This window comes from Odontesthes bonariensis, chromosome 16 (assembly GCF_027942865.1).
Source record: "Odontesthes bonariensis isolate fOdoBon6 chromosome 16, fOdoBon6.hap1, whole genome shotgun sequence".
Lineage (NCBI taxonomy): Eukaryota > Metazoa > Chordata > Actinopteri > Atheriniformes > Atherinopsidae > Odontesthes > Odontesthes bonariensis.
Genome location: NC_134521.1, coordinates 310,806 through 326,651, shown reverse-complemented (window position 1 = coordinate 326,651; position 15,846 = coordinate 310,806). Strand labels below are relative to the sequence as shown.

At 50.8% G+C, this 15,846-nt stretch overlaps 1 protein-coding gene across 1 annotated transcript in view; it reads right to left on the bottom strand.

Moving 5' to 3' along the window:
* The window catches only part of slc23a1 (solute carrier family 23 member 1), a 61,340-nt gene that overhangs the window by 23,442 nt on the left and 22,052 nt on the right, over window positions 1-15,846 (bottom strand). Inside the window, exons 2-5 of the mRNA XM_075487319.1 lie at window positions 4,145-4,297; window positions 3,534-3,691; window positions 1,464-1,552; window positions 1,304-1,371 (exon numbers count right to left, since the gene is read on the bottom strand). Of these exons, the coding sequence (XP_075343434.1) occupies window positions 1,304-1,371; window positions 1,464-1,552; window positions 3,534-3,691; window positions 4,145-4,297 (468 nt within the window). The remainder of the gene's footprint in view (window positions 1-1,303; window positions 1,372-1,463; window positions 1,553-3,533; window positions 3,692-4,144; window positions 4,298-15,846) is intronic.

Sequence of the window (15,846 nt, the reverse complement as noted above, 5' to 3'; positions counted from 1 at the left end):
CAACCAGATCCCCCCCCAACCAGAACCCCCCCCCCGACCCAACCAGATCCCCCCCAACCAGAACCCACCCTGACCCAACCAGAACCCCCCCCGACCCAACCAGAACCCACCCTGACCCAACCAGAACCCCCCCCCGACCCAACCAGATCCCCCCCCAACCAGAACCCACCCTGACCCAACCAGAACCCCCCCGACCCAACCAGAACCCACCCTGACCCAACCAGAAACCGCCCCCCCGACCCAACCAGAACCCACCCTGACCCAACCAGAACCCCCCCACCCAACCAGATCCCCCCCAACCAGAACCCACCCTGACCCAACCAGAACCCCCCCCGACCCAACCAGAACCCCCCCCCAACCAGAACCCACCCTGACCCAACCAGAACCCCCCCCCTGACCCAACCAGAACCCCCCCGACCCAACCAGAACCCACCCTGACCCAACCAGAAACCGCCCCCCCGACCCAACCAGAACCCACCCTGACCCAACCAGATCCCCCCCAACCAGAACCCACCCTGACCCAACCAGAACCCCCCCCCCCCGACCCAACCAGATCCCCCCCCAACCAGAACCCCCCCGACCCAACCAGATCTCCCCCCCAACCAGAACCCACCCTGACCCAACCAGAAACCCCCCCCCGACCCAACCAGAACCCACCCTGACCCAACCAGAACCCCCCCCTCCGACCCAACCAGATCCCCCCCAACCAGAACCCCCCCCCCGACCCAACCAGAACCCACCCTGACCCAACCAGAACCCCCCCCCCCCCACCCAACCAGATCCCCCCCAACCAGAACCCACCCTGACCCAACCAGAACCCCCCCCGACCCAACCAGAACCCACCCTGACCCAACCAGAAACCGCCCCCCCCGACCGATCCAGAACCCCCCCCGACCCAACCAGAACCCACCCTAACCCAACCAGATCCCCCCCAACCAGAACCCACCCTGACCCAACCAGAACCCCCCCCGACCCAACCAGAACCCACCCTGACCCAACCAGAAACCGCCCCCCCCGACCGATCCAGAACCCCCCCCGACCCAACCAGAACCCACCCTAACCCAACCAGATCCCCCCCAACCAGAACCCACCCTGACCCAACCAGAACCCCCCCCGACCCAACCAGAACCCACCCTGACCCAACCAGAAACCGCCCCCCCCGACCGATCCAGAACCCCCCCCGACCCAACCAGAACCCACCCTAACCCAACCAGATCACCCCCCAACCAGAACCCACCCTGACCCAACCAGAAACCGCCCCGACCCAACCAGAACCACCCTGACCCATCCAGACCTACTGTACCTCTCGGATCCGAGGCTGCCAGATGTGTGAGGTGTTCAGGGGAAGACTCCAGTTCCCATAAATCTCCTCTGCCGATAAATAAAACAAAAGAATAACAGGTTAAGCATGTTGTTTATTCACAGAAAATATATATTTATATAAATATACAAACAGATCTCACCCTCACTGGGGCACTTCCACCGGTCCAAGCCGAGGATAGCTTGAGCAGGAATCAAGAAAGCAAAGGCGCTGGCCTGAAACAGAGGAAGTCTGAGAGAGCAAACAGGGCAATCAGTCTCTGCTGATCAATAACCTGATCAATAACCTGATCAACAACCTGATCAACAACCTGATCGGTATCTCTGCTGAGGACCCGACCTGTTGATCAATAACCTGATCAATAACCTGATCAACAACCTGATCAACAACCTGATCGGTATCTCTGCTGAGGACCCGACCTGTTGATCAATAACCTGATCAATAACCTGATCAATAACCTGATCAACAACCTGATCAACAACCTGATCAATAACCTGATCAACAACCTGATCAATAACCTGATCAACAACCTGATCAACAACCTGATCAACAACCTGATCGGTATAACCTCCACCTTATCTCCACCTTATCTCCACCCTACATCCACCTTACCTCCACCTTATCTCCACCTTACATCCACCTTACATCCACCTTATCTCCACCCTACATCCACATTACATCCACCTTATCTCCACCCTACATCCACCTTACCTCCACCTTATCTCCACCCTACATCCACCTTACCTCCACCTTATCTCCACCTTACATCCACCTTACCTCCACCTTATCTCCACCCTACATCCACCTTACATCCACCTTATCTCCACCTTACATCCACCTTACATCCACCTTATCTCCACCTTACCTCCACCTTATCTCCACCTTACACCCACCTTACCTCCACCTTATCTCCACCTTATCTCCACCCTACATCCACCTTACATCCACCTTATCTCCACCTTACATCTACCTTACATCCACCTTATCTCCACCTTACCTCCACCTTATCTCCACCCTACATCCACCTTACATCCACCTTATCTCCACCTTACATCTACCTTACATCCACCTTATCTCCACCTTACATCCACCTTATCTCCACCTTACCTCCGCCTTATCTCCACCTTATCTCCACCCTACATCCACCTTACATCCACCTTATCTCCACCCTACATCCACCTTACATCCACCTTATCTCCACCTTACATCCACCTTACATCCACCTTACCTCCACCTTACATCCACCTTATCTCCACCTTACATCCACCTTACCTCCACCTTACCTCCACCTTACATCCACCTTATCTCCACCTTATATCCACCTTATCTCCACCTTATCTCCACCTTATATCCACCTTACATCCACCATACATCCACCATACCTCCACCTTACCTCCACCTTACCTCCACCTTACATCCACCATACATCCACCTTACCTCCACCTTATCTCCACCATACCTCCACCTTACCTCCACCTTACCTCCACCTTACATCCACCTTACCTCCACCTTATCTCCACCTTACCTCCACCTTACCTCCACCTTATCTCCACCTTACCTCCACCTTACATCCACCTTACCTCCACCTTACATCCACCATACATCCACCTTACATCCACCTTACATCCACCTTACCTCCACCTTACCTCCACCTTACCTCCACCTTACCTCCACCATACATCCACCTTACCTCCACCTTATCTCCACCTTACCTCCACCTTACCTCCACCTTACATCCACCTTATCTCCACCTTATCTCCACCTTACATCCACCTTACATCCACCATACCTCCACCTTACCTCCACCTTATATCCACCTTATCTCCACCTTATCTCCACCTTACCTCCACCTTACCTCCACCTTATCTCCACCTTACCTCCACCTTATCTCCACCTTACCTCCACCTTACATCCACCATACATCCACCATACCTCCACCATACCTCCACCTTACCTCCACCTTGCATCCACCTTATCTCCACCTTACCTCCACCTTACCTCCACCTTATCTCCACCTTGCATCCACCTTACCTCCACCTTACCTCCACCTTACCTCCACCTTTTATCCACCTTATCTCCACATTACCTCCACCTTACCTCCACCTTATCTCCACCTTACCTCCACCTTACCTCCACCTTATCTCCACCTTACCTCCACCTTACCTCCACCTCCACATTGCTGGGCTACACACAGTAACTGGTTCAGACTCACCGGACTCCCACGGTGGTCTGGATCAGAGTCGTGATCCCCACGGTGGTGAAGATGGTTCCGATCAGCTGGCTCACCGTGTTCTGGTCCTTACCGACGCACATGGCCTCCGCCAGGAGGAACGGGACGGCCACGGTCCCGCTGAAACATGTGAGGTAGTGCTGTGGAAGAGGGGTAAACAACCAGACAGAAGGGTAAATAAGCAGAACGGAGGGGTAAACACCATGAGAGGAGGGGTAAACACCATGAGAGGAGGGGTAAACACCATGAGAAGAGGGGTAAACACCAAAATCCCTAGGTTGGGTTTCAATGCTGTGGATCAAGGCAGGTTTAAGCGTGTGATGGTGGATGTTTTAACCAAGCTAACCCAGTTTAAACCAAGTTAAACCAAGCTAAGCCAGGTTAAACCAAGCTAACCCAGGTTAAACCAAGCTAACCCAGGTTAAACCAAGCTAACTCAAGCTAACCCAGGTTAAACCATGCTAACCCAGGTTAAACCAAGCTAACTCAAGCTAACCCAGGTTAAACCATGCTAACCCAGGTTAAACCAAGCTAACTCAAGCTAACCCAGGTTAAACAGCTTTATTAACAGACTCCTCAGGGGTCAGATTCACCTGCAGGCCCAGCAGAATGCACAGGTACCAGGGGGGCACGTCCTCGATGGTGTAGATCATGTCCAGCCCGGCCTTCTCTGGCTCTATCGGGGGGGTATTTTTCCCATTCTTTTCATGGTTGCAGCCTGGACCCTCTTCCAGGTAATCAATACTCTGATTGGACAGAGAAACAGATGGTGAGAAGGTGCAGAATATAGATAGATAGATAGATAGATAGATAGATAGATAGATAGATAGATAGATAGATAGATAGATAGATAGATAGATAGATAGATAGATAGATACTTTATTAATCCCAATTTGGGAAATTGTTTTGTTGCAGCAGCGTACAGTAAAAGATATGAAAACAATTAAAGTAAAAACAAGCAAATAGAATAGAATATCCATCCATCCATCCATCATCTTCCGCTGGTCCGGGGATCGGGTCGCGGGCGCAGCAGCTTAAGCAAAGAGACCCAGACGTCCCTGTCCCCGGCCACTTCCTCCAGCTCTTCTGGGGGGACCCCAAGGCGTTCCCAGGCCAGCCGAGAGACATAGTCTCTCCAACGTGTCCTGGGTCTTCCCCGGGGCCTCCTCCCAGTGGGACGGGCCCGGAACACCTCACCAGGGAGGCGTCCAGGAGGCATCCTAACCAGATGCCCCAGGAGGCATCCTAACCAGATGCCCCAGGAGGCATCCTAACCAGATGCCCCAGGAGGCATCCTAACCAGATGCCCCAGGAGGCATCCTAACCAGATGCCCCAGGAGGCATCCTAACCAGATGCCCGAGCCACCTCATCTGACTCCTCTCGAGGAGCAGCGGTTCTACTCTGAGCCCCTCCCGGATGACCGAGCTTCTCACCCTATCTCTAAGGGAGAGCCCAGACACCCTGCGGAGGAAACTCATTTCGGCCGCTTGTATGCGCGATCTCGTTGTTTCGGTCCCTACCCACAGCTCGTGACCATAGGGTGAGGGTAGGATCTCGTTCTTTCGGTCCCTACCCACAGCTCGTGACCACAGGTGAGGGTAGGATCTCGTTCTTTCGGTCACTACCCACAGCTCGTGCCCATAGGTGAGGGTAGGAACTCGTTCTTTCGGTCACTACCCACAGCTCGTGACCACAGGTGAGGGTAGGATCTCGTTCTTTCGGTCACTACCCACAGCTCGTGCCCATAGGTGAGGGTAGGAACTCGTTCTTTCGGTCACTACCCACAGCTCGTGACCATAGGTGAGGGTAGGAACTCGTTCTTTCGGTCACTACCCACAGCTCGTGCCCATAGGTGAGGGTAGGAACTCGTTCTTTCGGTCACTACCCACAGCTCGTGCCCATAGGTGAGGGTAGGATCTCGTTCTTTCGGTCACTACCCACAGCTCGTGACCACAGGTGAGGGTAGGATCTCGTTCTTTCGGTCACTACCCACAGCTCGTGACCACAGGTGAGGGTAGGATCTCGTTCTTTCGGTCACTACCCACAGCTCGTGACCACAGGTGAGGGTAGGAACTCGTTCTTTCGGTCACTACCCACAGCTCGTGCCCATAGGTGAGGGTAGGATCTCGTTCTTTCGGTCACTACCCACAGCTCGTGACCATAGGTGAGGGTAGGAACATAGATTGACCGGTAAATCGAGAGCTTCGCCTTCTGGCTCAGCTCCTTATATTCAGGATGGAATAAAATAAATAAAATAAATAAATAAAATAAAATAAAATAAAATAAAATAAAATAAAATAAAATAAAATAAAATAAAATAAAATAAAAGTAGTGAATAAACATTCGCTATATACAAATCTACGGTATTTAAAAAAAAAAATGTTGTTATTGTTTTTTAGGAGAGACTTCAAGCCTATTGAGCTTGAAGTTCTCTTCCAGCCAGAGGGGAGGTGTTGTAGATGGTGATGGCTGCTGGTAGGAAGGATTTCCTGAATCGGTCCTTGTGACAGCGGAGCTGGAGCAGAAAAAGGAGGAAGAAGGAAAAGGAAGAAGAAAAAGGAGAAAGGAGGGACTCACACAGTAACACACAGCTCGGAATTAATCATCAACATGAGCCATAAACTGTTCACTGTGACCCAAAGAAGCTCAAAACTCTGACAGGTGAAGCTCCTCCTGAATGGCCGGTGGTCTGAGCCCCAGCTCAGGGACTCGGTTAGGTTTAGGTTGGTTTAGTTATTCACACAGGAAAGAGGGTTAGGGTTCAAATAAAGACGGAAACTCTGGATCAGATCTTGCTCTCTGATCATGGAAGTGAACAAAGAATGTAACAACTTGTTCAACTTCAATAAAGTCTGAACATCAATCAACAGCAGCAATGAGTTACTGGGCTCCAAAGGGTGTGAGGCCACCATGAGGTGGACCCTGAGATCAAAGGTCACCTGAGCAGGTAAAACACACAAAATATATACAGAATATAAAGCCTCAGTTTACCTTACGATCATCCTCCATTTCAGCCGTGAGACTCCTGGGGGATCCAGCAGCGACTGATGAGAGACTCGGTGCCTCAGGGTGAAGTCCACAGCATTATCAACAGATTATTAACTACCAGCTGCCTCTGGGAGGACCTTAACCCTGACCTGTACCTGATTCTCACCTGAGTCATCAGCAGAAACCAGGAAACCTCCTGAAAATAAAGCCGACTTTATACTTTATACCCACGAGCAGGATGAAGTTCTGTCCGTTTAAAAAGAATGAAAGAGCTAGGAAAACATCCAGCTGTGTAACATCCAGCTGTGAGAAATCCAGCTGTGAAACATCCAGCTGTGTGACATCCAGCTGTGAAACATCCAGCTGTGTGACATCCAGCTGTGAAACATCCAGCTGTGAAACATCCAGCTGTGAGACATCCAGCTGTGAAACATCCAGCTGTGTAACATCCAGCTGTGTAACATCCAGCTGTGAAACATCCAGCTGTGTAACATCCAGCTGTGTAACATCCAGCTGTGAGACATCCAGCTGTGAAACATCCAGCTGTGAGACATCCAGCTGTGAAACATCCAGCTGTGAGACATCCAGCTGTGAAACATCCAGCTGTGTAACATCCAGCTGTGAGACATCCAGCTGTGAAACATCCAGCTGTGTAACATCCAGCTGTGAAACATCCAGCTCTGAGACAACCAGCTGTGAAACATCCAGCTGTGTGACGTCCAGCTGTGAGACAACCAGCTGTGAGACATCCAGCTGTGTAACGTCCAGCTGTGTAACATCCAGCTGTGTAACGTCCAGCTGTGAAACATCCAGCTGTGAAATATCCAGCTGTGTGACATCCAGCTGTGTGACATCCAGCTGTGTGACATCCAGCTGTGTGACATCCAGCTGTGTGACGTCCAGCTGTGAGACATCCAGCTGTGTGACGTCCAGCTGTGTGACGTCCAGCTGTGAGACATCCAGCTGTGAGACGTCCAGCTGTGAGACATCCAGCTGTGTAACGTCCAGCTGTGTGACATCCAGCTGTGTAACGTCCAGCTGTGAAACATCCAGCTGTGTGACGTCCAGCTGTGAAACATCCAGCTGTGAGACATCCAGCTGTGGGACATCCAGCCGTTTGACATCCAGCTGTGGGACATCCAGCCGTGTAACATCCAGCTGTGAGACATCCAGCTGTGAGACATCCAGCTGTGGGACATCCAGCCGTGTGACATCCAGCTGTGTGACATCCAGCCGTGAAACATCCAGCTGTGAGACATCCAGCCGTGAGACATCCAGCCGTGTGACATCCAGCCGTGAGACATCCAGCCGTGAGACATCCAGCCGTGTGACATCCAGCCGTGAGACATCCAGCCGTGTGACATCCAGCTGTGTGACATCCAGCTGTGAGACATCCAGCTGTGTGACATCCAGCTGTGAGACATCCAGCTGTGAGACATCCAGCTGTGTAACATCCAGCTGTGAGACATCCAGCTGTGACACATCCAGCTGTGAGACATCCAGCTGTGAGACATCCAGCTGTGTGACATCCAGCTGTGTGACATCCAGCTGTGAGACATCCAGCTGTGAGACATCCAGCTGTGTAACATCCAGCTGTGAGACATCCAGCTGTGTGACATCCAGCTGTGAGACATCCAGCTGTGAGACATCCAGCTGTGTAACATCCAGCTGTGTGAAATCCAGCTGTGTGACATCCAGCTGTGTAACATCCAGCTGTGAGACATCCAGCTTTGAGACATCCAGCTGTGTAACACCCAGCTGTGTAACGTCCAGCTGTGAAACACCCAGCTGTGTAACATCCAGCTGTGAGACATCCAGCTGTGAAACATCCAGCTGTGAGACATCCAGCTGTGTAACATCCAGCTGTGAAACATCCAGCTGTGTGACATCCAGCTGTGAGACATCCAGCTGTGAGACATCCAGCTGTGTAACATCCAGCTGTGTAACATCCAGCTGTGAAACATCCAGCTGTGTGACATCCAGCTGTGACACATCCAGCTGTGAGACATCCAGCTGTGTGACATCCAGCTGTGAGACATCCAGCTGTGTGACATCCAGCTGTGAGACATCCAGCTGTGTGACATCCAGCTGTGTGACATCCAGCTGTGTGACATCCAGCTGTGAGACATCCAGCTGTGTAACATCCAGCTGTGTGACATCCAGCTGTGAAAAATCCAGCTGTGTAACATCCAGCTGTGAGACATCCAGCTGTGTGACATCCAGCTGTGAGACATCCAGCTGTGAGACATCCAGCTGTGAGACATCCAGCTGTGTAACATCCAGCTGTGTAACATCCAGCTGTGAGACATCCAGCTGTGTAACATCCAGCTGTAAGACATCCAGCTGTGAGACATCCAGCTGTGTAACATTCCGCTGTGTAACGTCCAGCTGTGTAACATCCAGCTGTGTAACATCCAGCTGTGAGACATCCAGCTGTGTGATATCCAGCTGTGTGACATCCAGCCGTGTAACATCCAGCTGTGAGACATCCAGCTTTGAGACATCCAGCTGTGTAACACCCAGCTGTGTAACGTCCAGCTGTGTAACATCCAGCTGTGAAACATCCAGCTGTGAGACATCCAGCTGTGAGACATCCAGCTGTGAAACATCCAGCTGTGTGACATCCAGCTGTGAGACATCCAGCTGTGTAACATCCAGCTGTGAGACATCCAGCTGTGAGACATCCAGCTGTGAGACATCCAGCTGTGAAACATCCAGCTGTGTAACATCCAGCTGTGAGACATCCAGCTGTGTAACATTCCGCTGTGTAACGTCCAGCTGTGAAACATCCAGCTGTGAAACATCCAGCTGTGAGACATCCAGCTGTGTAACATCCAGCTGTGAGACATCCAGCTGTGTGACATCCAGCTGTGAGACATCCAGCTGTGTGACATCCAGCTGTGAGACATCCACCTGTGTGACATCCAGCTGTGTGACATCCAGCTGTGTGACATCCAGCTGTGAGACATCCAGCTGTGTGACATCCAGCTGTGTAACATTCAGCTGTGCGACATCCAGCTGTGAAACATCCAGCTGTGAAACATCCAGCTGTGTGACATCCAGCCGTGTGACATCCAGCCGTGTGACATCCAGCTGTGAGACATCCAGCTTTGAGACATCCAGCCGTGTAACATCCAGCTGTGTAACACCCAGCTGTGTAACGTCCAGCTGTGTAACATCCAGCTGTGAAACATCCAGCTTTGAAACATCCAGCTGTGAAATATCCAGCTGTGTAACATCCAGCCGTGTAACATCCAGCTGTGAGACATCCAGCTTTGAGATATCCAGCTGTGTAACACCCAGCTGTGTAGTGTCCAGCTGTGTAACATTCCGCTGTGTAATGTCCAGCTGTGAAACATCCAGCTGTGTGAAATCCAGCTGTGAGACATCCAGCTGTGAGACATCCAGCTGTGTGACATCCAGCTGTGTGACATCCAGCTGTGTGACATCCAGCTGTGAGACATCCAGCTGTGTGACATCCAGCTGTGTAACATCCAGCTGTGTGACATCCAGCTGTGAAAAATCCAGCTGTGTAACATCCAGCTGTGTAACATTCAGCTGTGTGACATCCAGCTGTGTAACATCCAGCTGTGTGACATCCAGCTGTGAAAAATCCAGCTGTGAAACATCCAGCTGTGTAACATCCAGCTGTGTAACATCCAGCTGTGAAAAATCCAGCTGTGTAACATCCAGCTGTGTAACATTCAGCTGTGTGACATCCAGCTGTGAAACATCCAGCTGTGTAACATCCAGCTGTGAGACATCCAGCTGTGTAACATCCAGCCGTGAAACATCCAGCTGTGTAACATCCAGCCGTGTAACGTCCAGCTGTGAGACATCCAGCTGTGTAACACCCAGCCGTGTAACGTCCAGCTGTGAAACATGCAGCCGTGTAACATCCAGCTGTGAGACATCCAGCTTTGAGACATCCAGCTGTGTAACACCCAGCTGTGTAACGTCCAGCTGTGTAACACCCAGCTGTGAAACATCCAGCTGTGAAACATCCAGCTGTGAAATATCCAGCTGTGTAACATCCAGCCGTGTAACATCCAGCTGTGAGACATCCAGCTTTGAGACATCCAGCTGTGTAACACCCAGCTGTGTAAGGTCCAGCTGTGTAACATCCAGCTGTGAAACATCCAGCTGTGAGACATCCAGCTGTGAGACATCCAGCTGTGAAAAATCCAGCTGTGTAACATCCAGCTATGTAACATCCAGCTGTGTAACATTCCGCTGTGTAACGTCCAGCTGTGAAACATCCAGCTGTGAAACATCCAGCTGTGAGACATCCAGCTGTGAAACATCCAGCTGTGTGACATCCAGCTGTGAGACATCCAGCTGTGTAACATCCAGCTGTGAGACATCCAGCTGTGTAACATCCAGCTGTGTGACATCCAGCTGTGTGACATCCAGCTGTGAGACATCCAGTTGTGTGACATCCAGCTGTGTGACATCCAGCTGTGTGACATCCAGCTGTGTGACATCCAGCTGTGTGACATCCAGCTGTGTAACATCCAGCTGTGTAACATCCAGCTGTGAAAAATCCAGCTGTGTGACATCCAGCTGTGAGACATCCAGCTGTGTAACATCCAGCTGTGAGACATCCAGCTGTGAGACATCCAGCTGTGTAACATCCAGCTGTGAGACATCCAGCTGTGAGACATCCAGCTGTGTAATATCCAGCTGTGTAACATCCAGCTGTGTGACATCCAGCTGTGTGACATCCAGCTGTGTAACATCCAGCTGTGTGACATCCAGCTGTGTGACATCCAGCTGTGTAACGTCCAGCTGTGAAACATCCAGCTGTGTGACATCCAGCTGTGTAACATCCAGCTGTGTGACATCCAGCTGTGAAACATCCAGCTGTGAGACATCCAGCTGTGTAACATCCAGCTGTGAAACATCCAGCTGTGTGACATCCAGCTGTGAGACATCCAGCTTGGAGACATCCAGCTGTGTAACATCCAGCTGTGAGACATCCAGCTGTGAAACATCCAGCTGTGTGACATCCAGCTGTGAGACATCCAGCTGTGAGACATCCAGCTGTGTGACATCCAGCTGTGTAACATCCAGCTGTGTAACATCCAGCTGTGAGACATCCAGCTGTGAGACATCCAGCTGTGAAACATCCAGCTGTGTAACATCCAGCTGTGAAACATCCAGCTGTGTGACATCCAGCTGTGTAACATTCAGCTGTGTAACATCCAGCTGTGAAACATCCAGCTGTGTAACATCCAACTGTGAGACATCCAGCTGTGTAACATCCAGCTGTGAAACATCCAGCTGTGAAATATCCAGCTGTGTAACATCCAGCTGTGAGACATCCAGCTTTGAGACATCCAGCTATGTAACACCCAGCCGTGTAACATCCAGCTGTGAGACATCCAGCTGTGAGACATCCAGCTGTGTAACACCCAGCTGTGTAAGGTCCAGCTGTGTAACATCCAGCTGTGAAACATCCAGCTGTGAGACATCCAGCTGTGAGACATCCAGCTGTGAAAAATCCAGCTGTGTAACATCCAGCTATGTAACATCCAGCTGTGTAACATTCCGCTGTGTAACGTCCAGCTGTGAAACATCCAGCTGTGAAACATCCAGCTGTGAAACATCCAGCTGTGAGACATCCAGCTGTGAAACATCCAGCTGTGTGACATCCAGCTGTGAGACATCCAGCTGTGAGACATCCAGCTGTGTGACATCCAGCTGTGTGACATCCAGCTGTGTGACATCCAGCTGTGTGACATCCAGCTGTGTAACATCCAGCTGTGTAACATCCAGCTGTGAAAAATCCAGCTGTGTGACATCCAGCTTTGAGACATCCAGCTGTGTGACATCCAGCTGTGAGACATCCAGCTGTGAGACATCCAGCTGTGTAACATCCAGCTGTGAGACATCCAGCTGTGAGACATCCAGCTGTGAGACATCCAGCTGTGTAACATCCAGCTGTGTAACATCCAGCTGTGAGACATCCAGCTGTGAGACATCCAGCTGTGAAACATCCAGCTGTGTAACATCCAGCTGTGAAACATCCAGCTGTGTAACATTCAGCTGTGTAACATCCAGCTGTGAAACATCCAGCTGTGTAACATCCAGCTGTGAAACATCCAGCTGTGTAACATCCAGCTGTGAGACATCCAGCTGTGTAACATCCAGCTGTGAAACATCCAGCTGTGAAATATCCAGCTGTGTAACATCCAGCCGTGTAACATCCAGCTGTGAGACATCCAGCTTTGAGACATCCAGCTATGTAACACCCAGCTGTGAAACATCCAGCTGTGAATAATCCAGCTGTGTAACATCCAGCCGTGTAACATCCAGCTGTGAGACATCCAGCTTTGAGACATCCAGCTGTGTAACACCCAGCTGTGTAAGGTCCAGCTGTGTAACATCCAGCTGTGAAACATCCAGCTGTGAGAAATCCAGCTGTGAGACATCCAGCTGTGAAAAATCCAGCTGTGTAACATCCAGCTATGTAACATCCAGCTGTGTAACATTCCGCTGTGTAACGTCCAGCTGTGAAACATCCAGCTGTGAGACATCCAGCTGTGAGACATCCAGCTGTGAAACATCCAGCTGTGTGACATCCAGCTGTGAGACATCCAGCTGTGTGACATCCAGCTGTGAGACATCCAGCTGTGTGACATCCAGCTGTGTGACATCCAGCTGTGTGACATCCAGCTGTGAGACATCCAGCTGTGTGACATCCAGCTGTGTGACATCCAGCTGTGTGACATCCAGCTGTGTAACATCCAGCTGTGTAACATCCAGCTGTGAAAAATCCAGCTGTGTGACATCCAGCTGTGAGACATCCAGCTGTGAGACATCCAGCTGTGAGACATCCAGCTGTGTAACACCCAGCTGTGTAACGTCCAGCTGTGTAACATCCAGCTGTGAAACATCCAGCTGTGAAACATCCAGCTGTGAAATATCCAGCTGTGTAATATCCAGCCGTGTAACATCCAGCTGTGAGACATCCAGCTTTGAGATATCCAGCTGTGTAACACCCAGCTGTGTAGTGTCCAGCTGTGTAACATTCCGCTGTGTAATGTCCAGCTGTGAAACATCCAGCTGTGTGAAATCCAGCTGTGAGACATCCAGCTGTGAGACATCCAGCTGTGTGACATCCAGCTGTGTGACATCCAGCTGTGTGACATCCAGCTGTGAGACATCCAGCTGTGTGACATCCAGCTGTGTAACATCCAGCTGTGTGACATCCAGCTGTGAAAAATCCAGCTGTGTAACATCCAGCTGTGTAACATTCAGCTGTGTGACATCCAGCTGTGTAACATCCAGCTGTGTGACATCCAGCTGTGAAAAATCCAGCTGTGAAACATCCAGCTGTGTAACATCCAGCTGTGTAACATCCAGCTGTGAAAAATCCAGCTGTGTAACATCCAGCTGTGTAACATTCAGCTGTGTGACATCCAGCTGTGAAACATCCAGCTGTGTAACATCCAGCTGTGAGACATCCAGCTGTGTAACATCCAGCCGTGAAACATCCAGCTGTGTAACATCCAGCCGTGTAACGTCCAGCTGTGAGACATCCAGCTGTGTAACACCCAGCCGTGTAACGTCCAGCTGTGAAACATGCAGCCGTGTAACATCCAGCTGTGAGACATCCAGCTTTGAGACATCCAGCTTTGTAACACCCAGCTGTGTAACGTCCAGCTGTGTAACACCCAGCTGTGAAACATCCAGCTGTGAAACATCCAGCTGTGAAATATCCAGCTGTGTAACATCCAGCCGTGTAACATCCAGCTGTGAGACATCCAGCTTTGAGACATCCAGCTGTGTAACACCCAGCTGTGTAAGGTCCAGCTGTGTAACATCCAGCTGTGAAACATCCAGCTGTGAGACATCCAGCTGTGAGACATCCAGCTGTGAAAAATCCAGCTGTGTAACATCCAGCTATGTAACATCCAGCTGTGTAACATTCCGCTGTGTAACGTCCAGCTGTGAAACATCCAGCTGTGAAACATCCAGCTGTGAGACATCCAGCTGTGAAACATCCAGCTGTGTGACATCCAGCTGTGAGACATCCAGCTGTGTAACATCCAGCTGTGAGACATCCAGCTGTGTAACATCCAGCTGTGTGACATCCAGCTGTGTGACATCCAGCTGTGAGACATCCAGTTGTGTGACATCCAGCTGTGTGACATCCAGCTGTGTGACATCCAGCTGTGTGACATCCAGCTGTGTGACATCCAGCTGTGTAACATCCAGCTGTGTAACATCCAGCTGTGAAAAATCCAGCTGTGTGACATCCAGCTGTGAGACATCCAGCTGTGTAACATCCAGCTGTGAGACATCCAGCTGTGAGACATCCAGCTGTGTAACATCCAGCTGTGAGACATCCAGCTGTGAGACATCCAGCTGTGTAATATCCAGCTGTGTAACATCCAGCTGTGTGACATCCAGCTGTGTGACATCCAGCTGTGTAACATCCAGCTGTGTGACATCCAGCTGTGTGACATCCAGCTGTGTAACGTCCAGCTGTGAAACATCCAGCTGTGTGACATCCAGCTGTGTAACATCCAGCTGTGTGACATCCAGCTGTGAAACATCCAGCTGTGAGACATCCAGCTGTGTAACATCCAGCTGTGAAACATCCAGCTGTGTGACATCCAGCTGTGAGACATCCAGCTTGGAGACATCCAGCTGTGTAACATCCAGCTGTGAGACATCCAGCTGTGAAACATCCAGCTGTGTGACATCCAGCTGTGAGACATCCAGCTGTGAGACATCCAGCTGTGAGACATCCAGCTGTGTGACATCCAGCTGTGTAACATCCAGCTGTGTAACATCCAGCTGTGAGACATCCAGCTGTGAGACATCCAGCTGTGAAACATCCAGCTGTGTAACATCCAGCTGTGAAACATCCAGCTGTGTGACATCCAGCTGTGTAACATTCAGCTGTGTAACATCCAGCTGTGAAACATCCAGCTGTGTAACATCCAACTGTGAGACATCCAGCTGTGTAACATCCAGCTGTGAAACATCCAGCTGTGAAATATCCAGCTGTGTAACATCCAGCTGTGAGACATCCAGCTTTGAGACATCCAGCTATGTAACACCCAGCCGTGTAACATCCAGCTGTGAGACATCCAGCTGTGAGACATCCAGCTGTGTAACACCCAGCTGTGTAAGGTCCAGCTGTGTAACATCCAGCTGTGAAACATCCAGCTGTGAGACATCCAGCTGTGAGACATCCAGCTGTGAAAAATCCAGCTGTGTAACATCCAGCTATGTAACATCCAGCTGTGTAACATTCCGCTGTGTAACGTCCAGCTGTGAAACATCCAGCTG